General features: G+C 43.5%; 1 protein-coding gene and 1 non-coding gene across 2 annotated transcripts in view; one reads left to right on the top strand and one right to left on the bottom strand.

Moving 5' to 3' along the window:
* LOC115464759 (nephrocan-like) overlaps positions 1-27,392 on the bottom strand; it is a 60,220-nt gene that overhangs the window by 32,241 nt on the left and 587 nt on the right. Inside the window, exons 2-4 of the mRNA XM_030195112.1 lie at positions 25,861-25,945; positions 25,314-25,388; positions 3,218-3,401 (exon numbers count right to left, since the gene is read on the bottom strand). Of these exons, the coding sequence (XP_030050972.1) occupies positions 3,218-3,401; positions 25,314-25,388; positions 25,861-25,945 (344 nt within the window). The remainder of the gene's footprint in view (positions 1-3,217; positions 3,402-25,313; positions 25,389-25,860; positions 25,946-27,392) is intronic.
* On the top strand, positions 5,952-6,023 carry TRNAC-GCA. The gene has a single exon. It is a non-coding gene; the product is annotated as a tRNA-Cys (tRNA).

The raw sequence follows: 27,392 nt of genomic DNA, 5'->3' as shown, positions 1-27,392 counted from the left end.
CTTTAAACAAAGGATCTTGTAAATTAAGCACATGCCCTTGCCCGGCACAGTTTGCCTTACAGTAGGCAGCTTCGCCTTGACTTATCTTACAAGGGACCCTGGTCACCGGCTCCGGAGGTAGCAGCTCCACATTATCTTGACGAGGCAAAAGGACAGCACATAGCACAAGAGCCAGCCATAGCTGGCAGCCCGTAAGCTGGCTGAAAGGTGGGGAAAGAAGCCAACAGGGGCTGTGACTGGAACTTTCATAACAGGGGAAAGATTCTCGTCTGGACATCTTTCAGAAGATGCCTCCTTTCGCCTCACCAATCAGTGCCAGGGAGACACAGAGCGAAGAGGGGATCAGAAAAATAACTTCCCAATGCTCAGTGCTAACAACGCACATATAATTTGCATGCTTTAGTGTTGAGCATTGGGAAGTTCTTTTCTGTGCTGTTCCCGCGATATTTCCCGGCACTGTTCCATACAGTACCAGCATTCTGAGAATTGGCCCCCAGGTGAGGAAGGACACTCTGAGCCAGTCCTGGGGTATTTTGAATCCCCTCTGTGTGAGCATTTTCAGATAACATGGGGGGGAGGGGGGTTGTCTCTATTAGGAAATGGTAGAATACTGTGTGAAAATGCTTCATAAGACCCTGATGATCAATTCCTCACGCTTGGAACAGCGTGGGAATTAACTCCCCAATGATCAATGCTAATAACATGTAAATTTAGGTGCGTTATTAGTGCTGATCATTGGTGGAAGCGCGAGAGGATTGTGCTTGGGCTCCCGCACTTGTTTGACAGGTATAGGCTGTCAAAATCTCAGTCCTGTCAAACATTCCAGAGCTGGAGGTCTGTTGGACCCCCCGACACCCCCCCAAAGGCGAGGCCTGGTGGCCTAGTGCCCCCAAGCTCCCACAAACCTCCCTTGGACAGTGATATGGTTGATTGGAGGTCTGGCAGACTTCCGGCTCCCTGACCCCCCTTTGTCACAAAGGTACAGGGGGGCTGGAGGTCCGGTGGACCTCTAGGCCCCCTAATCCCCCTGACACAAAAAGTAATTCCCTGGTGGCCCAGTGGGGTACATACTCCACCTCTCACCCACCATGGTGGTCTAGCAACTTCCTCCCTTCCTCATACCTTGTACCTGCCCAGTGCATCCCTTATAATGTAGAGAAGCCCCACCCATCACATCCTAGGATGCCCTGGGCAGGGCACCGCCATTTTGGATACAGCACTGTAAGGAGGACAAGATGCTACTTCTTCCTCCATCACACTACAAGGTACAGGGAGGGGAGGGAACCACTAGACCAACAGGACAGGTGGGGGTGGGGTATGTAGCCCACTGTGCCACCAGGCAATTACTTTTTGTGTCAGGGGCTTAGGGGGCCTAGAGATCCACTGGACCTCCAGCCCCCCATGCCCTCATGTCGAGGGCTTCAGAGGCTGGAGGTCCGCTGGACCTCCAGCCCCCTGTGCCACTGTCCCAAGGAGGTGTGAGGACTTGGGAGGCACTAGGCCACCAGGGCCTTGCCTCTGAGGTGTGCCGAGGGATCCTATGGACTTCCAGTACTGAAGGTGGCAGCCTAAGCTGATGGTGACAGCCCGGGCTGCCTGTCATGGATGGAGGGAAGAGCCTTAATCCTAATGCCAGCTCCAAGCTGGCATAGGGTTAAATCATTATTCAGCTCATAAGATCAGAGTGCAGTGCTCTGATCATATGGGCGGAATACAGGAGAGCTACATTTAAATATGATTTAAATGCGATTTGTGGTATTCCCTGTGCACTCACGCCAGACATTTGATCATCAGCGCTGGGTAAATGCGGGTGCTAGTGGTCTCTAGTGCCCGCATTTACTTTTGATCATCAGCCCCTAAAATGAAAGTGTGCTTCATGTCAAGAATATCTCACTAGTAGAGTTGGCTTTAGGCTAGTACCATGACAGAATTTAAGCATACTTTGGATTGATACAGAGGACAGAAGTAAAAACAGGGTTGGGAGGTTGGGAAAAGACACTATCAGGGAGGGGAGTCTAAGTGCAAGTTTAAGTATGCTGGATAACCGACCATCCCTCCTGAAGTAAATCACATTATTGAGCCAACAAGTCTTAAGGAGGCTAAAATTATAATAGATAAATAAATAAGAAACTATATTTGGTGAAAAAAAGAAGAGGCACCCTAGGATAAATCTGCAAGAGAAGGCACTCTAGGCAGGAGCAGGCGAGTGGATGCTCTGAGAAATCAAGTGGTGTTGTTTTAATGATAAATTTCAGGACATCTAACTAAAGAGTTTTCTTCCTGATTATAGCACTGCATACCCTCCCTCCCCCTCCCTTTTCAACTGAAATGAGTATTTCTCATGCTTTGTAACGCAGTGTCAGGATGTACAAGCTGAATCTGCATTTTGTGCGACTCACCAACTGGCGCCCCCTGCCTGTACCTCTCTATATTGCACCGCTGGCACTGCCCTTGATAAAGCGCTGCTTGGTGTGTGTCAAACTGCCAAGACACTGCTGACCACCCCTACCCTTGTAAGTTGTGAAGTTGCATTTCTAAGAACAGATATCGAATTAGATGTCTCTGGATGCAATAGGATAAATTCAGGCATAGGAGACAACTTTTCAAAATTATTGGGGGTGCTAAGCCCAGTGGAAATAACCCCTCCTTGGACACATACAAGGAATTTTCTTAATAATCGGGGGGTGCTCAAGCACCCACAGTGTTGGCTCCTGACTCTGGGCAAGTCAGTTAACCGTCCATTGTCCCTGGTACAAAATAGGTACCTGAATATATGTAAACCGCTTTGAATGTAGTTGCAAAAACCTCAGAAAGGCGGTATATCCAGTCCCATTTCCCTTCCCCCTATGAATTCAGGACTAGTTGAGCTTGGAGCCATTTGGAATGAAGTGAGGTGGTGGCTGTGTTATGCTTTTGAATGCAGGGAAAGAAAGACCCATAGGAGGGGAGGCAGCCACAAGGGATAAAGCCGTTCAGTCTGCTACTGCTACTGCTACTACTACTAATAATTTCTATAGTGCTACTAGATGTACGCAGCGCTGTACAAATTATATACAGGTACTTTGTCCCTAAAGGCCTCACAATCTAACTTTTGTACCAGGGGCAATGGAGTGACTTGCTCAAGATCACAAGTTGCTGCAGTGGGAATCAAACCCAGGTCGCCAGGATCAAAGCCCCGCTGCACTAAAAGAATGATTAGGTACCTAGCTTTTCTTACCTGGAGGTGTTTGATTTTACTGTGGCTGACGTAAAGCCTGGTAGCAATGGAAATGCCGGCAGGGACCTCTGTAATCCTATAGCATTGCACCGACCGGGCTGCATCACAGCTGCACCGTCTGGGGCAAACCCCTAAGCAGTTGTGCAGATGAAAGAGAAGGCACCAAAAATAAAACCCCAACATCCTTAATAATAAAACAATCCTAACAAGCAGGAGAAAAAGATTTGGTAGCCCTGACAGGCTGCTGGGTTCTGCAGAAAATAAAAGCAGTGCTTTAGATTAAGAAGCTGTCAAGCCCTTTTTATAATGTGAAATCCTGATAAAAGGATAGGGTGAGTGTATGTTTTGGTCAGTGTGAGAAGGTGAGCAAAACAATGCCTTCATTTGCCCGGGTTAAATGTTAGTGGCCATTACAAAGAAGGAAAAACTCAAACAAAGATAAATTCTCCTGGTATCTGAGCAGGTAGGAAGCTGGCAGTCATTTATTGCCTGACACCTAATCAGCAAACATCCATATTATCTACAGTTTCCTTGTTTCCTTTTCAGGTGACACCTGAGGGCTAGTGGAAAAAAATGCAGATAAAAGAATTATTTTAGGGAGGGCTATAAACCCAGTGGATGGTCTATGACCCTGTATCAAAACAATGTTTGGCTTTTTTTAAGTCGTGCACCAAAGATGTGAATTTTTTTAGTTATGTTGCCTAAATAATGGAATTTCTTGATATTCTATTGCATGCACTTTTAAAATATATTTCCCTGCTGCATTTTGAGTTTATTGCTTATTAAATGGCAAAATGATTGTTTTCCTTTTGTTATGTTTACTGCTGCTGAAGCAGTTGTGTTGAAATTAAAGCACCTCCCTAATGTTGGCTCTAGCAGGTTATTGCAGATGACACAAAACTATTCAAGGTTGTTTAAACACATGCTGACTGTGAAAAATTGCAGGAAGAACTTAGGAAACTGGAAGACTGGGCATCCAAATGGCAGACAAAATTTAATGTGGACAAATGCAAAGTAATGCACATTGGAAAGAATAATCAGAATCATAGTTACCTGATGCTAGAGTCCATCTTGGGGGTCAGCACCCAAGAAAAAGATCTAGGTGTCTTGTAGATAATATGCTGAAATCTTCTACTCAGTGTGCAGCGGTAGCCAAAAAAGCAAACAGGATGCTAGAAATTATTAGGAAAGGGATGGTAAATAAGATGCAAAATAATATAAAGCCTCTGTATTGATCCATGGTGCAACTTCACCTTGAATATTGTGTTCAGTTCTGGCGTATCTCAAAAAAGATATAGTGGAATTAGAAAAGGTTCAAAGACCAGCAACCAAAATGTGAAAGGGGATGGAACTCCTCTCATATGAGGAAAGGCTAAAGAGGTTAGGGCTCTTCAGCTTGGAAAAGAGACTAATGAGGGGAGATATGATTGAGGTCTACAAAATCCTGAGTGGTGTAGAACGAGTAGAAGTGAACCAATTTTTTTTACTACTTCCAAAAGTATAAAGACTAGGGGACACTCAAGGAAGTATATAGAAATACTTTTAAAACAAATAGGAGTAAATATTTTTTCACTCAACAAATAGTTAAGCTCTGGAACTCTTGACCAGGGTGTAGTAACAGTGATTAGCCCATCTGGGTTTTAAAAAAGGGTTGGAGAAGTTCCTTGAGGAAACGTCCATAGTCTGTTATTGAGACAGACATGGGAAAAGTCACTGCTTGCCCTGGGATTGGTAACATGTTGCCATTATTTGGAAACAGAATGCTGGGCTAAAACCACTTAAGCTCTTATGACTTTAAAATAGATCAGAAAGGCGGTTTAATATATATTTTGGGGGGTGGGGGGTGGGGGGAGGAGGGAGTGCAAGATTGTTTTCCTAGCCTGAAGCTCAAATACGGTTTTAAAAAGTGCAAAGAAGACTGCAAGTCGGTTTCCCTACACAGTTTTATGGCGGTGTATCTAATGATCTAATCTGCTGTATTTTCTGAAAGCGAAGAGATTCTGCAGCAATAAATAAATAAAATAAAAATTAGTAATTTAAAATCACTCGTGGAGACAGATCTTCAGTTTTAAAAGTGCTCATTAGAGGAATTTGTAAGTGCATTTTTTTTTCTCTGAAAAACTAGAGAGGACGAATATTCAGGACGGAGGCAGCTGGATCTTGCACCGCATCTGGATATTCATTATTTATCCTTCAAACTCCGAAAAGGACACATACAAGACGGACAAAATCCAGTGACCCCCCCCCCTCCCCCCCCCGCGCCTTAAAAATCCAACTATACTGTCCAAGGGCAGTCTACACTACATATTACCATTTTGTGCCTGTTATCCGGTTATATTTCAAGCAACATGCCCGTTCCCCTCCCTCAAACGTAGACAAACCCACGGTCGTGTTATTAAACGTCTATGTAAAAAATAAATGGTTGAAGAGTTCGTGTTAAATTCATCTACTTGACTGAAGCGTGTCAGGTTGTTTCTGTCAGAGATGCGCTTTGTAGGTTGTAAGGATAACTCCTACATGCTGTGTGGATGTTAGCATTTGTGGAAGATTCAAGTAAGACTGTTAACAAAATGTTAGCAATGGATCACAGCTGTATATGGAATATAGTAAAACAGGAAACTGCACACAGGAACAAACATAGCATTAAACAAAATGCAATACTAGCAAGTGAAAGACGTAAGCTGGGTGGTGCTAGTGAGTTAAATTAGCTTTTTGCAAACCTTGTACTGCGGATGGGGGTATAGCTCAGTGGCAGAGCATTTGACTGCAGATCAAGAGGTCCCCGGTTCAAATCCGGGTGCCCCCTCTTTTTTTTCCCCCTCTACTGTTTTGTTTTTATTTTTTAAAATAATTTAAGACACAGTATTAGACCATACAAATTTTAAGCCACGCTTCTGAGAAAGCCATTGATCTGTCAGATGAGCTGCACGCGATGAAATGCACAGAGCTGGTTAGTATTTAGGGAATGCAGAGGATACCTTTGACTGGTTAATATTTAAGGAATGCAAGGGACACACACCTTAGCCGTTTGGGGTTTATGGATGGATGGGACAGCCAGCCTAAACAAATAAAAGCAGGTGCACTCCTGAATAAATTACTGGAGGGCACTCACAGCAGTCAAGCAAATACAAAGAAGTAAATACACACAACTAGACATGTCTACATCCATAAATATCAATCAGAACCCCTCACCTCACCAATATTTTGCCACAGAGGCACTCTGGCCAGACTATGACTACCGTCTATCTAGAAATATTTACAACAGATGCTTAGTATAAAATTAATAACTATAGATATTAAGAAATGTTTCAAATAAGCTGGATTCAAATGTCAAAAAAAAACAAAACATATCTACTTTTTGGAATCTGCAGGGGTACTTTTTATTTATTTATTTATTGCATTTGTATCCCACATTTTCCCACCTCTTTCCAGGCTTTTGGACTGGAAGATGACTACTGGGATCAAGAAACCTTGGTCTGACTCATCATGGCACATCTTATGTTCTTAAATTTTGGACATGGCAAATGTTGTATTCAAGTGTTCTGTATGGAACACAAAGGCACTCAACATCCATTTTAATTTATGTAAGCATTACCATGATATCATCAGCTGAATTCTTCTAACTGGAACATGTTCACCTCCCCTTTTGAGAAATAAAATATTTCATTCGTCAGTCAGGAAAACCATATTATGACAAATACATTAAGGCTGATATTCAAAAGCAACTTATGCAGGTAGGAGCAGTACAGGAGCAGTACAGGTACAGGAGCAGTAAGTGTTAGGGATGGGAAGCTGGCAAACTTTTGTTTCATGTCATTTATGGGAATTTCATTTTATGCAGGTTTTTTGGGGGAGGGGCATTTTGTTGTTACCGGAGCAGTGCTGTTAAGATTGCACCCTCTTTGCAAGGAGTGCACAGTATACACAAACATACACAAAAACGTGCTTTTTCTGCTCATTTCTATTTTTTAAATGACATGGGCTGTATCTTTAACATTTCTCATGTCAATAACAGCCCATCCCTAATAATTATTTCTAAAAACATACACATGGCACTTGAATGGATAATTTTGGATGTATAAATAATTATATTACCAAAGTTTCCTGTCCAAAGATAAGAACGTAAGAACATAAGAGTAGCCATACTGGGTCAGACCAATGGTCCATCTAGCCCAGTATTCTGTTTTCCAAACAGTGGGCAAGCCAGGTCACAAGTACCTGACAGAAACCCAAATCGGGTTGGCTATGTGGTGTTCTGGTGATATTCAGCCACAAAGAGGGCAATTCTATAAAGCAAAGAAACAAAAGCAAAAAAGGGCCTCCAGGAGTGGAATAATCAGGAGTCCTTTATTCACAAGACCCGACACGGGCCATGTTTCAGCATTCATATGCCTGTGTTAGGGTCAAGTGGAGATCAAATCTCAAACAAAACTTTAAATAAAATACCAGGCTTAATCAAAAAAATCTTTGGATGCTATCAAAAGGATATTAAAAACCCCTCCTCCAACATTGATTACCAAAGACGCGTCTCTTAGAGCCTTTAATAAATAGGGTGACGACTATACACCCATTCTGCACCTGGACTAGCTTGCTACACATACTGTAACTTAGATCAGTTCCTTATCTCTCGCTTAACTATACAAAGAACTTACCTTGATTTTAGCTAACCATCAAATTATCCCAACTGATTCTGTACCACGCATCTTGTTCCCATCATATATTGTATTATATCTCTGGTATCTGAATTCCAGTGCTGTTAAATGTGTATATTATTTATTTATTATTTGTTATATTTGTATCTCACATTTTTCCACCTATTTGCAGGTTCAATGTGCTTACATAGTACCATAAAGGCATTCACCAATTCCGGTATGAACAAATACAAGGTGATATTGTGATAGGATAAGGTTCATGTGTGACAGACTCGTTAGGGAATCATAGAGAGGAAAAGTTATTTTATGTCCATTATGAGCTTTGGTTTCATTGTGTTGCAGGGTTCAGGCAATTAAGTTGGGTCGGTAGGGTATGCCTTTTTGAACAGGTTAGTTTTTAGTGATTTCTGGAAGTTTAGGTGGTCATAAGCTGTTTTCACGGCTGTTGGTAATGCATTCCATAGTTGTCTGTTTATGTAGGAAAAGCTGGATGCATAAGTTGATTTGTATTTGAGCCCTTTGCAGCTTGGGTAGTGGAGATTTAGGTAAGTTCGTGCTGATCTGTCATGTATCCCGGGGCTTCGCCGTAGATAATTTTATGAACTAGGGTGCAGATTTTGAAAGATTTTATAGTGTTTCACGTTAGTTCTATTATTAGGTTTCAATTTACTATTTTCAAGTTTACCTCATTTATTGTATTTATGTTTATTCTTGGTTATTTTACTAGTGTTATGCTGTTAACAAATTGAGGGTCATTTCTATGAAACTTCTGCAAAAGGGGGCCTGTGCTGGTGTCAGCACATATTTTTGACGTGCGCCAAGGCCCTCTGTTACTGCAGTGGGTAAAAGGCAGGGTTTTTTTTTAAAGAAATGGACATGCAGCAATTGAAGCACTTGCCGCATGACCATTTTGGGTGGGAGCACTTACGCCACCCATTGAAATGGTGATAAGGGCTCCTGTGCTACCCCGGTGATAACAAGGCAACATGCATACTGCCCAATTACCGCCAGGTACACATTGGTACTACAAAAATATTTTTGTAGCGCCGGAAATGGCGTGCGCAGGGGGTTAGGAACTACCGCCAGGCTTCTGCAGTAGCCCAGCGGTACTCCTCTTTTAGCGTGCGGTAGGCCCGCGTCGGGCTTACCACCACTTTGTAAAAGGGTCCCTGTAAGTTTTATGTTAAACGGTACCTGCTATACACCACTTTGAGTGAATCTCTTCATAAAGGCGGTTAATAAATCCCAATAAATAAATAAACATGGTGCATCTAAATTTAGGCACAACCACTTGTACTGCCTACTCTACAGCAGACATTGACAGCTGTGCGTAGAAATGACAATATTCTAGAAAGCATGAGTGAGAATAGTCGGAACACCTTTGACTCACCCACCCCCTCCCATGTGAATACCCCGTTTGCAGTTACATGCTAGAAAAGCGCCAGCCTACATGATAGACCTTGTTGACTTACTACCCAGGAATGCTAAGCAGTCAGCCCGCACATTCCTCAACCTTCACTTCCCAAGCTGTAAAAAACTAAAATACAAACTAGCACATGCGTCCAGCTTCTCATACATAGGCACGCAGATGTGGAGTGCACTACCACGTAACTTAAAAACAATCTACGAACTAACTAACTAACTTTCGCAAATCTCTGAAGACATATCTCTTCAACAAGGCATACCATAATGTGTAACAACTTTAACCATAACACCTTACCACTTGACCTCCACTTTGATTGATTTCTTCTTATGCCTGTATGCTTAATTCTGCCATGCTAACCCATTCTCTTTGTAACAACAATTGTAATTTCCACTCTGGAATGGCGAATGTCATAACGGAGCATTGTAAGCCACATTGAGCCTGCAAATAGGTGGGAAAATGTGGGATACAAATGCAACAAAATAAATAAATAAAACTTAGGTGCACACTTAGAGCCAAGGTCCTCAAATCCAGTCCTTGAGATCCACAACCCAGCCTGGTTTGCAGGATTTCCACAATTAACTTGCCACCAAGGAATTCTCACAAATCAACTCGTTCATACTTAAATCTCCATTACCCAACCTGTTGTGGCCTCAAATATAAAACCACTTACGCATCCACCTTTCTCTATATTAGCGCACATTTGTGGAATGGCTTACCTAAATCTGTAAAAACTACTCCTGATCATCCGACTTTCAGAAAATCACTCAAGACCAACTTATTTGGAAAAGCTTACGCCAAAGTCCCTCCTTGTATCCATAACTCCTGAACTGTAGCTATCGTAACGGCATATTGAACTCTATTACCCTTTATGCTTTTCTTCTCCTCTGTAATTACTCACTAACCTCTTCAATTTCATTGTACTTGATTGTTTATTACCGGATTGATGTATGCCTTTTCAGACTGATGTAAGCCACATTGAGCCTGCTCGTGGGTGGGAAAGTATGAGATCTATTTGCATGCAATGGAAGGTGTGAATACAAATAGATCTCAAACATATTCATTTGCTCATTTCTGATCTGAAGAAGAAGAAGAGGTTGCCTTCAAAAGCTAATCAAAAAATTTATTGTTAGTCTTTTCTGTGTTTTGTTTTATTTCTATTTATTACCTTTAAAAGTGGACTAACATGGCTACCACACCACTATATTCATTGTGGAAATCTTGAAAACCAGGCTGGGTTATGGACCCCGAGAACTGGATTTGAGGACCCTTGCTTTTGACTAAGAATCGTGTGTACCCGGTGGTAATCGGGCAGTGCCGCACGCTGCCCGGTTACCGCCAGGGTAGCGCGCAGGAGCCCTTCCACCATCTCAATAGGTGGCAGTAAGTGCTCCCATCCAAAATGGGTGCTTCACTCGCCACAAGTACATTTCTTTTAAAAAAGACACTGCCTTTTACCCACTGTAGTAAAGGGGTGGCTCAGCGTGCTTCAAAAGCATACGCCAACACCAGCGCAGGCACCCCCCCCCCCCCTTTGCTGCAGCTTCGTAAAAGGACCCATGTGTACACTATTTGCAAAGGAGGTGCACTCTTTCAGAAAGAGTATGCAGTTCTTCCTGAACTATCGCGCATGTGCAAAATAGTGCTCACATTCAGGCACTCTTGGGAAAGAGTGCATGTTATTTGCAAATAGTGTGCACTATAAGACATTGCTCCCAAAATGAAAATTCTCATAAACAACATGGAAAACACAAAACAAAAATGTTCAGGCTGCCCATCCCTAGTGGCTACCTGGCTACAAACAAATTGTTATTGAACATGACCAGATCTGGGAGACTGGGCATCCAAATGGCAGATGACGTTTAATGTGAGCAAGTGCGTAATGATGCATGTGGGAAAGAAGAACCTGAACTATAGCTACGTAATGCAAGGTTCCACATTAGGAGTCATCAACCAGGAAAGCGATCTAGGTGTCACCATTGATGATACGTTGAAACCTTCTGCTCAGGGCGGTTAAAAAAGCAAATAGAATGTTAAGTATTATTAGGAAAGGAATGGAAAACAAAAATTAGGACGTTATAATGCCTTTGTATCGCTTCATGGTGCGACTGCACCTTGAATATTGTGTGCAATTCTGGTCACCGCATCTCAAAAAAGATATAGTGGAATTAGAGAAGGTACAGAGAAAGGCAACAAAAATGATAAAGGGGATGGAACTACTTCCCTGTGAGGAAAGGCTAAAGTGGCTAAAGGCTCCTGGGACAGAGAAATATCCAGTGTACCTGAATGTAACTCACCTTGAGCTACTACTGAAAAAGGTGTGAGCAAAATCTAAATAAATAAATAAATAAGGCTCTTCAGCTTGGAGAAAAGACAGCTGAGGGGAGATATGATAGAGATCTATAAAATAATGAGTGGAATGGAACAGGTAGATGTGAATCACTTGTTTACTCTTTCCAAAAATACTAGGACTAGGGGGCACACAATGAAGCTACAAAGTAATAAATTTAAGATGAATTTGAGAAAATATTTCTTCACTGAATGTGTAATTAAACTCTGGAATTTGTTGCCAGAGAATGTAATAAAAGCAGTTAGCTTAGCAGGGTTTAAAAAAAGGTTTGGCTAGCTTCCTGAAAGAAAAGTCCATAAGCCATTATTAAAATGACTTGGGGAAAATCCACTGCTTATTTCTTGGATAAGCAGCATAAAATGTGTTGTACTGCTTTGGGATCTTGCCAGGTACTTGTAACCTGGATTGGCCACTGTTGGAAACAGGATGTTGGGCTTGATGGACCTTCGGTCTGTCCCAGTATGGCAATGCTTATGTACTTAATAGGGGCATAATTCAGCTATTTATTTACTTATTAGGATTTATTTACCGCCTTTTTGAAGGACTTCACTCAAGGCGGTGAGAATAGATCAAACATGAGCAATAGGTAGTTACAGCAGTAAAAATATTAAAATAATAATACAAAGTATGGCAAACTGTACTACTTACAATGTCAACACAATATGTAATAAAAAATTTAATTGACAGTGAAGGGTAGAGCAAAGATGGAACATATAAATAGGTAAGAGAGTAAGAAGAGTTAGAAAGTAAGTGACTAATTTTTAACTACAAATTACTTAAATGAATTTGCTTTACATGAATACCCTAGTGGTTCTTACATTTAACTTTATCAAGAGAACAGATGTTAAACCCCCCCACACACACACACTATTTTTTCCTAGCTGTTAAGAAAGCTGTTAGTTAGGTAGGTTCAAAAGACATATTTTATCAACTGATACTTAACAACTCACAGGGAAATCGTAAAAAAAAAAAGTAGGTCCTAACTGAAGAACCCCCGGCTTCATAAGAAGAAATTGTTGGCATCTCCTCTGAGTATCTTTGGAAACGTCATGAAATATTTGCATTCTCTGTCCCAGAAATGTTTTTTCTTTATTCTTAAAGAATAATGTCATTATGGATCCTCAGAAGCTTAGCCGAGATTGGGTGGCAGAGCCGGTGGTGGGAGGCGGGGCTGGTGGTTGGGAGGCGGGGCTAGTTCTGGGCAGACTTCTACGATCTGTGCCCTGAAAATGGCAGATACAAATCAGGGTCAGGTAACACAAAAAGTAGCACATATGAATTATCTTGTTGGGCAGACTGGATGGACCGTGCAGGTCTTTCTCTGCCGTCATCTACTATGTTACTATGTAAGTGACTAATTTAAAGGAAGTTGCACATGAGGTCAGAGAGATGGTTAAATATTATCTCAGCTAGAGTATGAGTGGATAAACATATGCACGTAACTATACATTAGTGCCAATTAGTGATAGTTAAGGCCTATTATTGATAGTTACTGCCAATTAAGTAATAAAGTTACACACGTAAAAGCAGTATTCTATAAATACACACAGAATGTGTAACTGTGTGTGCCATTTATAGAATAAGTAAGTAAATGAATAAGTTATAGTTATAAGTTATACTAACTGCGGGTATAACTTGAAATGGGTTTAAAAACAAGGCTTGGACAACAGTGGCGTTCCTAGGGGTGCTGACATCCGGGGCGGTCGCCGATGCGCCCTGCCCCCTGGGTGCAGCGCCCCACCCCCCCCACCCCCGGTGCAGTGCGAACCCCCTTGTCACCCCCCCCCCCACCCCGGCGAAAGAACCCCTCACCGGGGGGACACAGGGAGGGAAGGCCTGAAGGGAGGCGAATCCGATCTGCCGCAGCTGGCTGCACTTTCTGTCACGGAGCGAGATGACAGGTGAGGCGCTGTGATGATTTCAATGCAGGGAGCCTGGCCCGGTGGCAGATGGAGGGGGTGGGTGGGGACTGTGGTGCGGCGGCCTGGGGGGGTGGCGGCAATGACGACCTCAGGGGCGAGGCCGGGCCCGGCCCAGTCTCTTGGAGGCCCTCCAATTACCCCAGGTACCAAACTTAGATTGTGAGCCTACTAGGGACAGAGAAAGTACCTGCATATAATGTGTACAGCGCTGCGCATATCTAATGGCACTATAGAAATGATTAGTAGTTGTAGAAGAGTCACAGGGCTGCACCGTGGTGTATGGGTGAAGTCTGGGCAGAGGCAGAGACCTTGGGGCTGTGGGCTGGTGGGAAGGGCCGCACCGACAACAGCAGTGTTTTCCAACTTCTTCACACCAAGTACCCCCTAAATCAAACAAATTTCAATTGAGTACCCCTGAGCTCCAAGCAGCAGAGATTTTGAAACAGGCACTTTATTGTTAAACAGTAACTAATTAGACAACATACATAACAAATACAGGTCAGTGCACCTCACACTTGGCATATTTCAGTCTCATATAAACTGGCCCCTCGACAGGAGGCATGTTGTTCTTACAAACTGAGTAAAAATGAACAATGACACTTAGACGCGGCCCAATTATAAGAAAAGAAGAATAGTTTGTTCTTCATAGAAGTTGCCAATAGTGACCAATCCAGTTTCATCTTTTCCCTGGGAAAATGAAACTTTGAAATCTGATTGCTCACTATGGGCAAGTTCTCCACTTTTATGAAGGACTTTTTTTTTTGTTGTTGTTACATTTGTACCCCACGTTTTCCTGCTCTATGCAGCAGGCAATGGAGGGTTAAGTGACTTGCCCAGAGTCACAAGGAGCTGCCTGTGCCGGGAATTGAACTCAGTTCCTCAGGACCAAAGTCCACCACCCTAACCACTAGGCTACTTTTTCCCCAAACAGGCCTGAGTGAACCAAAGCAGGTTATTATATATACATACCAAATGAAAATTAAGAATAAATAGCACATAGGAAAGACAAAGAAGACACTGTCTACATAAAATAAAAGGAATGCAACCACAGCCACTTAAACTGAAAGTGTGGACTATCTTAAATGTGGTGAAATATAGGTGCACATATTGTTTTTACAGTTGTAATAGATCTGGGGGTTTTGGATGAAATAAGCATTCTGAATCTCAGTTCAGTGTCTGATTTCCACAATTTGATTTCCGGACAGAAATGGTTTCTCATTTCACTTTTGAGAACTATTAGATGAGAGAAGTTGGTTTCACATAAGTATACTGAAGCAAAAGGAAGAAGTTCTGTAAGAGCCATTTTTGTTAGCTATGGGTATTCCTTTTTTTTTTTTTTGCATCTGCCAACACAATATTTCCCAGGCCTTCATTTGGCAGTGTTTCAGAGGGAAGTTCCCAGAGTGGCCAGAGGCAGCAATTGAATAAAAGTAGATTGAAAAAAGTATTCCAAGATGGGTACACCTGCATACAGGCCTGCAGCCAGTCTGCCTCTCCCCCCTTCTTGCACAACAGAATACCACACCTCAGTCACACACCAAATACAGAACACAAGATTACAAATTAGAAATATAAATACAAAAATTGAACAGGGAAACCCAATAATTCAAACTAGGTGTGTATCATAACATAGGAAAAATAAAAATAGAAATGCATTTCTTCCTGTACTGCAAAAAAAAAAGAAAAAATGCTACAAAGACATCCATAATGCATATTCCCCAAAGCTAACATATTCCACCAAATAAATTCAAAATATACCACTGTTTTCTACCTTTGTTGTCTGAGTACTTTATTTTTCCAAGCATGTTGGACCCAGTTTCTTCTTTTCTGCTTTCCTATCTGTCTTCTGTTCTCTTTGTTGTGAGTGTGGTCCATTTGTCCTTTCTCCACTTTCCTCATCTTTTTCTATTCCCTCACTATATATGTCTCTGATATATTTCCTCTTTCTCTCTTTTATGTCTGTCCCATCAAATTTCACCTCACTCCTCAATCCTCCACCTATATTTCACATGTCAGTACCTATCAACTTTCCATCTCCTTCTCTCACCTCTACATCTCCTGTCTCACTCCTTCTTTGGCCTCCTATTCCCTTCTCTTTCACCCACTCCCCATTAGTACAATTCTACCCTCTGTACCTACCATCCTTCTATCTATCATTCATCTCCTTGAGAACCCCTATGGTCTCTCATACATGGTTCCAGCATGCCAAATATTTCCCCTCCCCGTTCCTTCTTACACCCTTGTAACCCAGCATCTCCCTGTCATCACCCTCTCTCCTCCACCACTATGGTCTAGCATTTTCCTGTCCCCTTCCCTTCCCCTCCACCCCTGTGCTGCAGCAACTCAACTCTATGTCCCCTTTCTCTCCCTTTCCCTCTTATGGTCCAGCAGATCCCTGTCCACCCTCTCTCTCTCCTTTCTCCACCCCTCAAAAAAGTGCAGCTTCAGTGTTCAGAAGGGTAATGGCTCAGAGAGGACATCCTACTCAGGAAACCCAGCCTGGTGCCAGGAGATGTGGCTACACATATCCCAATGCCATGTGCCTTCCCAGGTTGTATAAGTGGCAAACTGAACACCAGAAGTGAAAGTCTGCTAAGTGTGGTTTACCGCCAACACAAATAGAGAAGCACGGCATCAGGGTTTGTGTACCTGCACCTCTTGTGGGTCCAGCATCTCTCCCCTTCTCTCACTCTCTCTCTCCACCTATGGTCTGTCATGTTCCCCTCGGCCCAGCACCTCCCCCCACCCAATGGTCTGTCATCTTCTTCCTCTCTCCCCGGTTCCCTCACTCATAGTCTGGTATCTCTCCTAACCCCCCTACTCCTGTAGATCCAGCACCTGTCCCCTTCCCTCTCTCATCTCCCCCCCCCCCCCCCCCATGGGTTCAGCACAACTCCCTTCTCCCCCAAAGTCCAGGACATTTCCTTCTTCTTCTCTAAGCTCTCTCCTCGAGTCCAGAACATTTCCTTCTTGCCTCAGTGCCCCCCTCTTAAGTCCAGCAACTCATCCTCGTGTTCCTTCAGACCCCACCTCGACTCCAACTCTTTCTCTTGTTCCCTCAGACTCCCCTTCTGAGTCCAACAACTCTTCCTCTTTATCCCTCAGCAACAATTTCCCTTTTTCCTTAGCCCTTCCCCTGTGAATCCAATATCATTCTCTCTTTTTCCCAGACCTCCCTTGAGTCCTGCACTGCTCTCTCTTTTTCATTCAGCCCTGTCATGAGTCCAGTACCTCCTTCTTCCTTCAGACCTCCCCCCAACTCCAGCATTGCTTTCTCTTCTCTCTTCCCCTTGTTCCATCAACCCTGCTTTCTTTAGCGGCCCCTGCAGCTTTAACAGGCTGCCTGATTGAGCCAGCGCTGGATCCTTCCCTCTGCTGTGTCTTACCCTTGTGCACACAGGAAGTTGTGTCAGAGAGGCAGAGCGCAGCAGTGGGAAGGATCTGGCGCAGGCTCAGGCAGCCTGTTATTGCTGCAGGGGCTACTAAAATTTGACGGACTGAGGGGAAGGGAGAAGGCAGTGAATCACTTGGGGGGGGGGGGGGGTGAGAAAAGAAGAGGGAGCGACACTGGTTCCAAAGAGATGGGATGACTTCCCAATGAGGAAAGGCTAAAGTGGCTAGGGCTCTTCAGCTTGGAGAAAAGACAACTGAGGGGAGATATGATAGAGGTCTATAAAATAATGAGTGGAGTGGAATGGGTAGACGTGAATCACTTGTTTACTCTTTCCAGAAATACTAGGACTAGGGGGAACACAATGAAGCTACAAAGTAGTAAATTTAAAACAAATCAGAGAAAATATTTCTTCACTCAATGTGTGATTAAACTCTGGAATTCATTGCCAGAGAATGTAGTAAAAGTAGTTAGCTTAGTGGGGTTTAAAAAAGGTTTGGATAACTTCCTAAAAGAAAAAAGCTATTATTGAAACGGACTTCAGTAGCCTGACCACTCTCTACCACCCCCACCACCCCCAACCAAGAGCTGCCACCTTCTCACCACACAAAGGCCCTCCCCAAGCCTACCTTAGAAGTCCTAGAGGCCAGGATTCCCAGTCACTCCTACCCATGCCAACTCCACAGTCAAAATGGCTGCCGTGACCTCCCACAGTAGCCATTTTGACTGCAAAGCCAGTATGTCCTCATCATGTGACAGAGGCTGTGCTGTAAACTGGAACACTATGCATGCTCTCCAAGGATTTTTAATTTTTAGGAAAATGTCTTCTTTTTCGTTTATGTGCCTATAACCTAGCCACATAATGAGAGAAACCCATCTCTGGCCTCTTAATCAGTGGGGGTGCTAAAGAGAGAAAGGCATGACTGAACCCCTCTCTGTCCTCCTGCTGGTTGAATCCGTCAAAGGAATTTTGTTCATGCAGCACAACTTTAGCATGTGTCATGCAAAGACGTTCACATATATCTCAATAGAACCTCTCTACATGTATCTCAGAAGCTGGCCACAGTTGTTGAAGGACATGTGCCCTTCTGATAAGTACGCTTGGGCTCAGACACAGTCAAACTCAAATCCGGAAGTTCTTGAAAAGTAGTTTGTCTACTGCTGTATTGTAAGTAAGTCACTGTTCATTAACTAAAGGCTACACTAAATATTTGTTTAGCAAAGATAGAAACCATTTACATTTGTTCTGCCCTCTTTTTTGTCTAAACAAATATGGTAATCCTACTCGTGGTGTCTGGATGGGATGAAAGGAACATTGCCTCTGCAGTATCCCCAGTTCCAGCCAGCTCAAAAAACAGACATTAAGCTTGGGAATAAAACTCATCTCCGGTATAATGGCATGTAGCACTGCCTTTGATTCATCAGGCTGGCCCTAAGCAAGTTTCTGTTTCTGAGTCCTTCTAAATGACAGATATCCACATTACACTTTTGCTGATACCCAAGGCACTTGTTTGTTTCGGAGCCCTTTTATTAAGCTGCATTACTGCATTAAGCTGCATTACCTAACACAGGAAAAATGGCCTAAAGCAGGACACACTAAAGCGTTGTGTTAGTTTTATCTTCTGCATGCTAGGGGCATAGCCAGACCTCAGTGGGAGGGGGGGCCAAAGCCCGAGGTGGGGGGGCACTGTTTAGCCGCCGACCCCCCGCCGCCGACCCCCCTACCACTTTGGACCCCTCACCGCCGCAACCGCAAACCCCCTCCCCAGCCACCACCCACCCCATCAGGTACCTTGTTTGCTGGTGGGGTCCCCAACCCCCTGCCAGCCGAAGAGTCTTCTTCACTGCCGGTCGACTCTGGCACCTTCGCTGTGTGATGATCTGTTTCGAACTCCTGACGTCCTGCACTGTGCACGTCCTTTATGTAGCCCCGTGCAGGACGTAAGGCATCAGAAACAGATTATCACACAACGAAGGCACTGGAGTTGACAGGCGCTGAAGAAGACTCTTCGGCTGGCGGGAGTTGGGGACCCCCGCCAGCAAACAAGGTACCTGATGCGGCGGGGCGGGGGGGGTCAAATGTAGAGGGAGCCAGGGTTTAATTTGTGGGGGCCCATGCCCCCACGTAGCTACGCCCCTGCTGCACGCAGTATGCACATGGTAATTATTCTTTTTTTTTTTTTGGAGGGGGTGGCAGGGGCATGGATGCACTAGTCACCTAGTGCACTGACATTACCACTGCACCAAGGGGTGAATTCTATAAATCGCACCTAAAAGTTGGCATGGAAAAAAATGCTTATGTGCTATTCTATAAGCTGAACCAAAAGTTAGGCACAGTTTATAGAACAGCGCTTTAAAGCACAGGGGTCACGGGCAAATTTAGGCATGTCCATTTGCAAAGACAAAAACATGGTGCAAATGTCCCCACCTGAATTTACACTTGGAATCCTCTTATTCTATAATTCCACATGTAACTCGAATCCATGACCACTCTCCACCCCAAAAGCCCATAAACCTCCCATTTCTGCTCCCCCTTTTCCATGAGGTGTGTAAAATTTAGATGCGGATCATGTGCCTAAATGTATTCATTTAAATTAGCTCCGATAATTGCTTGTTAAAAAGTCAATTAGCACTAATTGGTTCATTATTCAATTAAATTGTATGCGCAAATTAAGCATGCACCCAAATTTGCACACGCAATTTTTGGTGACTTTTATAGAATTGGGTTGCACATTCATAACATACAAGCCTTGAGCGCCTTCTAAACAGGAGGTAGTAAGTGCTCCTGTGTTAATATTTTTAAATGGCCACACACTAATGCTAACATTAGCATATGGTCAGAAATAAAACAAGTAGAAAAAAAAGCCCTTTGTGATGGCCAGTGATGTAGACATGGGGGGCCTTAGGGGCCTGGGCCCCCAAAATTTGGATTCAGGCCCCCAAGGTCTGCTAGTTTGGCTGGCTGGGGTCCCAAAGCCCTTCCAGCAGAAGCTTCGTGCAGCGAAATTCACCGCTGTGCTACTTGCTCTGCTTCCCTCTTTTCTGTGTATATGCTGGTTTTTTATGAAATTGAGCATGCACAGGCTTCTCATATGCTCAATTTCACTAAAACACAGCAAGTGCGCCAGAGAAGGAAATCAGTGCAGATAACATGGCACCGAATATCACCACAGGAAGTCTTCTGCTGGCAGGTATCTTGGTGTATGTATCATAATTGAATTTGGTGTGTTTCATAACTTGTAGTTGTCTGTGTAGTGTCTCTTTTAAGGTTGTGATCTTGTTGTCTGTTGTTCTTGTTTGTTTTTTTGTTGTTGGTTTGGTCTCTATTTTGTTATGAGGGTTGTACTTTGGTTCTTCCAGTTGTTGGTGATGTCGTTTGTCTGTGATGCGTATAGGGATTTTGTTCCATTCGTTAAGTGATACTGCTAGTATCCCGGTTATCCATTTATCATGTGGTAGGAAGCCCATATTCTTAGGTTTGCCATTCTGAGGTGCATTTAGGTTTGGGGTGTTGCCTATTGGAAGTATTAATGCGGGTCCTTTTTTGGTACCTGTCACGAAAAGCCTGGCCACCTGCCTGAGGTTACCCTGCGGCCACTTAGTTCTATCCCCAACACAGCTCAGGTCTGCCTGCACCTGCCGCTTGTGCTCTACACTAACACCCTCATCCCACCGACTGGGTCTCAACCACCTCTGGGTGAGTCTCCTGCTCTCAAATTATCCCCCGTGATTTCTAGGTTACTGGAGCCACACTCCCAGTGGTCCCACAGTTCCCAGAAAGCACTCACAGAACCAACACAAAAACCACTAGGATTTTTTATCAGTCCAGACAAACAAGGTGAACAAACAATTATGTTTATTCTCTTAAAAATATTGAACAGTGGAACAAAATAGAGCAATTGGAAAACAATAACAGGTAACTGAAAAATGGATCATTTATAATAGTAACTAAACTATATACTGTCTAAACAGTACCTGGGAAGGTCAGGGCATATAGCTATTCACAGAGCTTCAGCAAAGAGATCTCTCTCTCTCTCCTCCCAGGCTGAAACTGAACTCAAAACCAGTAACGTCCAAATAAGATGAGCTCTTGGGCCAATCAGAGCCCAGTCAACAAGATTTCAAATAAATACTGCTTCTTGCTTCCTGTTTGTGTCAAACTAAAAAAAAAAAAAAAACCACTCAGTTCTCAGTAACAGCTTTACAGCAAAGAAACACCACCTGCTGGCAAATAGGAAAAATACATTCGGAACATAATCAATGCAGGAAAATATCCAATACATTTTATAGGCTTAAAACACACAGTTTCTTCACAGTACCCTCTAGTTATTCACCTGCCGGGCGTTTTAGGCATTGGCTCTTGAGGGGACTCTTAATAGGGTTCCTCTGGGTACTTTCCTATTGGCGTGTTGGTGCGGAGTCCATGTGGGGCCCTATGTAGGGGCCCTCTGGTTATTTTCCTATCAGGTGTGGGAGTCCTTGTGGGGATCCATCGTGAATCTGACCCTTTGTAGGGTTCCTCTAGTTATTCTCCTTTTTAAATTTATTATTGTGTGGGTGTGCCTGTGTGTGTATGAGTGTTTGGGACTCCTGCTCCGGTCTCTTTTGGTGTGTGTATGCTTTAGGTGCCTTTTGTTTGACTGCTCTTCTCCTGCTCTCCATTTAAATGTAGAGATTGAATAGCAAGCCTTCCTTCCTTCCTATAGGCTTGGTGAGTTGTAACACTACACAAGTGTGGTTAGTTGAGGATATTTATCTTTACCTTTCACCAGAGATTCATTTTTCCATCACATACTCTAACACATTATGTAGTGCTGTTCTTAGTCTCTGCCAAAGGCAGCAGAACAGGAAGGGCCACAAGGGCCTTGGTTCTAGCAATTTTTGGTCCCAGTCCAACACAGTAGACCCTTGGAGAAAGGTGTTCCACTGCTCCTAGTCTCTGCAATAATCTCCTGCTGACATGCATATGATTAGGGTTACCATATTTTGTCCCCAAAAAGGACATATGCCCCACCCCCACCACACACCCCATCCCACCCCCTTTCACACCCGCCCCCCGTCACACCATCACTCCGCCCCCTGTCACACTTTCCCCTCCCCCTGTCACATACCCCATCGCCCCCCCTCCCCATCATCCCCCTCCCCTTACTACTGCCCTGGTGGTCTAGTGACCTCCTCAGGGCAGGAAAGAGCCCCCTCTTTCCTGCCCGGAGTGCTGCCCTGCATGCAGCTTTGCTGTTGCTGATCCTTGGCGCTGAGTCAAAATGGCCACCAAGAGTTGAAGTCTTGTGAGGTCACTTCAACTCTCGGCGGCCATTTTGAATCGGCTCTGAGGATCAGCAACAGGAAGGATGCATGCAGGGCAGCGCTCCGGACAGGAAAGAGGGGGCTCTTCCTGTCCCGGAGGCGGAAGAGGTCACTAGACCACTAGGGCACTAGTAAGTAAGGGGAGGGGAGGCTAGCAATCTGCCCGTTTGTCCGGATTTCTGGACAAATGGGCAGGCTGGTGGGCGGGCCGTCCTATAGGACGGCCTGCCCACCAGCCTGCCCATTTGTCCAGAAATCCAGACAAACGGGCAGATTGGCAAAACCTGTCTGGTTGCCCGGACATGCCCTCAAAAAGAGGACATGTCCGGGTAAATCCGGACATATGGTAATCCTATGTATGTTGAGAGACAGTTAATAAAAAACAATTAATCAATCATTCTGGAGATGTTGGAGGTGATATTCATCCCATGGCAGTCAGCAATTTTTGAGCCGCTGACAGCTGTGGTTGATTTAAGCCCAGATATTCAATGGCCCAGGAACTGGCATTGAATATCTGGGTCAGCATGCTACCTGGAAGTTATTCAGACATCAGTCGATATTCAGACTGGTACCCAGGTAGCTCAGCATATAGAGTTAGGGCAGCAAAAAGGCTGTCCTAACATTATCCACTTACTCTTGCCTAGTTAAAACCTTTTGAATATTGGGCCTCCTCTTTCTTATGATTCCCTTTGCTGGGATTTTAAAGTCTGATTGTTTTATTGCATTCCGATTAATTAATTATTTTTATTTTAGATTTTTGTATTGTAATGTAAGAAGTTGGTAATTGTATGCTTTATTGTGTCTATGAATTATGTTCTTACTCTAACCCACCTGAACTCTGTTGGGGTAATATAAATGTTAAAGAAAATTAAGCTTAAAACTCAGTCTGAACTTGCTCCACTTAGAATTATGGTGCTAAAAAAAAAATCATTATTCCCCAATACTTTTTTTTTCTACTACTTATTTTTATAGCGCTACTAGACGTACGCAGCGCTATACACTTGAACATGAAGAGACAATCCCTGCTCAACAAAGCTTACAATCTAATCAGGACAAATAAGGAATAAGGGAAATATTGTTTAGCTCAGCAATAGTCTTCTGGCTGAGACGGACAGACTGGGATTCTCTTTGGAACCTAAGGCAAATGCATTTTTAAACCCATCAGTAGGTGTCACTCTGAAGACTAGAACTCCCTTCATCCTGGGATTGTGAGACATCAGCAGAAGCCATGTTCAGTAATCAAATCCAGGTCCATCGAATGACAGTGCTGCATGCTGTCAGGTCTAACACCCCAGCCCCTATTCCCTGCTCTTACTGACTACTGCACCTAAACTCCCTTGCTGGTTGACAATTGGAAGGGCAGCTCCTTCTGAAGCTAAATCTTTCAGGCCCAGATGCACTAAAAAATCGTTAGAGCCCTTCCCTTACCGATTCCCTTAGCGAATCGGTAAGGTAAGGGCATGCATCAAGGAATAGGAAAGCAAATGAGCTACTCGGTGTAGCTCACTTGCATTCTCTATTCCATCGGTAAACAGTCGGCCAGTCGGTCGGTGTGGAGCATGCGCAGAGCAGCCAAGCGTTATGCTGGCTGCTCTGCGCATGCCAAGAACGTCCTTTATGGATGTGCTTCATTTTAAAAAACAAAACTATAAAAAACACTTTAAAAACAACAAAAAAAGAGGAGCGCGTTTAGCTCAGCTCAGCCCCCCCCCCCCTAAGGTCGCCACCGCTCCCCCCTGCATTGAAATGACAGCTTCAGCACCGGCCTCCGAGCCATCCTCCACACCCCCATGGCCCCGCCCCCGCCGCTCCCCCCACCTCCCCTCCGTCTGCCACCGGGTCCTCACAGCGCCTCTCACCTCCGTGTGAAGATGCTGCACCAGGCAACAGCTGATCGCTTCGGACTTACCTTCTTTCCTCCTTGGCCCGCCCTCGTCTGACGTAAGTTACCTATGTAGGTTCATTACGCCAGACGAGGGCAGGCCAGGGAGGAAAGGAGGGAAGTCTGAAGGGAAGCCATCAGATGTTGCCTGCTGCAGCGCCTTCACATGGAGGTGAGAGGCGCTGTGAGGGCCCGGTGGCGGGTGGAGGGGGTGGAGCGGCAGCGACCTCAGGGGGGGTGGCGGGGAGGCCGGTGCTGAAGCTGTCATTTCAATGCAGGGGGGAGCGGCAGTGACCTCATGAGGGGGGGGGGGCTGAGATGAGCTAAATGCGCTCGTCCTTTTTTTGGTTTTGTTTTTATATTTAATAATTTTTATTGATGACATCGCACAGACAAGAAACAATACAATCTTCTAACCAAGTACAATTTAGTTTGGTTTTGTTTTTAAAGTTTTGTTTTTTTAAAGTGAAGCATGTCCATAAAGAAAGTCCCTGATGAGAACATTTTCCCCCTGATTTTTTTTTGTAACATTATAGAAGTTTTTCATCCTGCGCAGCCCCAACGAGAGGTACAGACCTCTCGTTAGATTTTCCAGCGTTAAGGCAATCGGAAAAGGTTAGTGCATCTCATTACAATAGGATTTCTACACAATTTGCTCATCTGCATTCAGTTTTTGTTAGCTGCTACCTTCCTTGGAAAAAAGTCTTTAGTGCATGCCAGGGTTTACTACTTGCTCGTTAATGGCTCCTTAAGTTTAGTGCATCTGGCCCTCAGTGGCTTCCACAACCAGCAGGTCATGGCCTCAGCTCCCACAGAAATTTCATAACTCCTTAGTCAGACTACAGTGTAAGACCCCCTCTGAAGCACTGCACAATGCCATCATTTAGATGTGAAGATCAGCTATTTACCACCATAAGTCACTCCATAATTCAAACTGACAAGAATAGAGAGGTAGAATTATCTGGATGGCCATCAAATTCTCATTCTTACCTCATTATGAAGTAATTTACATAAAACTAAAAATGCATAGGAAACGCCACATAAGACAGTCACTTCAGTTGGCTAATAGAATTTAATCCCTCATCTCAGAGTATACGGAAGGCAAAATTATTGTGGATTTATATTTTTCACCAACAGATGGTAGTATCATTCTGAATATTTTATACTACCTTTTCTTGCAGAGACTTTTCTGAAGTACGGACTCACTCACTGTTTTCACAATATTGTCATGACTTTTAGGAAATCTGTTATACACAGCAGAGAGTTAACATAGCTGTATTACAGGTTCAGATGAGCTCCTCAGTAGGACACGCTGACCAGGCATGAGAGATGGATGACTTTTTTTTCCTTTTTACTTGTGCTAAAACAATGGACCTTTAAATCTATGATCCTTAATTTGTAAGAACAAAAAGACTGAAACAGCTAATATGAAGTATTTTTGTATTTAAAAACAGTCTTTAAGAAGCTCAAATGTTACTTTTGAACTGAAGGTAGACTCTCCTTTCCTGGGAAAATTTTACAAATCTGATTCTGCAGCAGTTTGGGTAGTTTTAGCTTTTAGTGTGAACTGGTAGGTGACAAGATGGGATTGTGTTACTTATTCTTCGCCATTGTTCCCTCCCATGCTGCTCTCCTTCACTTACCCTTTTCTTCCTGAGCTTTTCCATGGGTCAGCACATACAGTGGAATGAAGTGGGTCAGAGACCATGGCCCTACATATCATCATCAACTACAAAGCCTGGGGGTAGACCTGGAAATTGGTCTGTTTGGCTACTCTGACCAAAAAGCTGTTCCTCTGTCCCTAAGGAGAATATCATATTGGACAGAAATGAGACGAAAGAGAACGCGAGCGAGCACACACCTGACTACTGCCAAATTGCTTTCTCTTTGCATCTCCTGGCTTTTCTCACATGATGTCCTCTATCGGCCAGCTGGATCCCCATACCAATAACAACATAATTCATTTACTTTAATTTAATTTCAGCACTTCTATTCTGCTCTATCAAAGTGAAAGTACAAAGCAGAGTGCAGGTAAATAAAACAATAAAAATAACAGTACAATATAAAGATGGTAGTAATTGTAAACAAATAACAAAACCATGGTGCACAATTATAAAGTAATCTAAGTTAGAAACACAGAAACAGAATTTATTTTATATATTTATTAGGACGTATTTACCGCCTTTTTGAAGGACTTCACTCAAGGTGGTGTACAGTAAGAATAAATCAAACAAACATAAGCAATAGATAATTACAGCAGTAAAAATATTCAAATAACAATACAAAATATGACATTGTATACTACTTACAATGTCAACACAATACATAATAGAACATTTTAATTGACAGTGAAGGGTATAAGCAAAGATGGAACATAAGATAGGTAAGAGAGTGAGAAGAGTTAGAAAATAAGGAAAGAAAGTTGCACATGAGGTCAGAGAGATGGTTAAATATTATCTCAGCTAGATTATGAGTGGATAAACATGTCCTGCTGCAGTATGTGCAGCCCGTGTCACTCCTTGTGTGTACAATTTACACTCATAAAAGTTAGAACTCCTTAGATTTCTCCTGAGCCTATAGCCTCTTAACTTCATCTTATGCCCTCTCATTCCAGAGTTTTCCTGCATTTGCAAAAGGCTCACCTCATGCACATTAATGTCACAGAGATATTTAAACATTTCTATCATATCCTCTCTCTCCCGCCTTTCTTCCAGAGTAGACATATTGAGGTCTATAAGTCTGTCCCCATACGCTTTATGACGGAGATCACTGACCAGTTTTGTATCCGCTTTCTGGACTGACGCCATCCTGTTTATATCTTTTTGAAGGTGTGACTTCCAGAACTGCACACAGTATTTTAAATGGGGACTCACCAGAGACTTATACAAGGGCGCTATCATCTTTTTTTTTCAGGCTGGCCATTCCTCTCCCTATGCACCTGAGCATCCTTCTGGCTTTGACTGTCACCTTTTCTACCTGTGTAGCCACTTTATGATCATTAGATATGATCACCTCCAAGTCTAATCTAATCTAACATGATCACTTCTATTCTGCTTCACCCAAGTGTGGCTCAATGTGGATTACAAAAGAATAATGAGAAAAAAAAATGGGCCATATTTCCAGATTATAACAATGTAATCATGTACAGTGACTAATTAAAAAAAGTAACTTTACATTGTGTGGAGTGAGTGGAGGAGTAGCCTAGTGGTTAGTGCAGTGGACTTTGATCCTGGGGAACTGAGTTCAAT

This window comes from Microcaecilia unicolor, chromosome 3, assembly GCF_901765095.1.
Source record: "Microcaecilia unicolor chromosome 3, aMicUni1.1, whole genome shotgun sequence".
In the NCBI taxonomy this organism is placed as follows: Eukaryota; Metazoa; Chordata; class Amphibia; order Gymnophiona; family Siphonopidae; genus Microcaecilia; species Microcaecilia unicolor.
The sequence above is the reverse complement of the archived record's forward strand: the minus strand, read 5'-3'. Positions and strand labels throughout refer to the sequence as shown.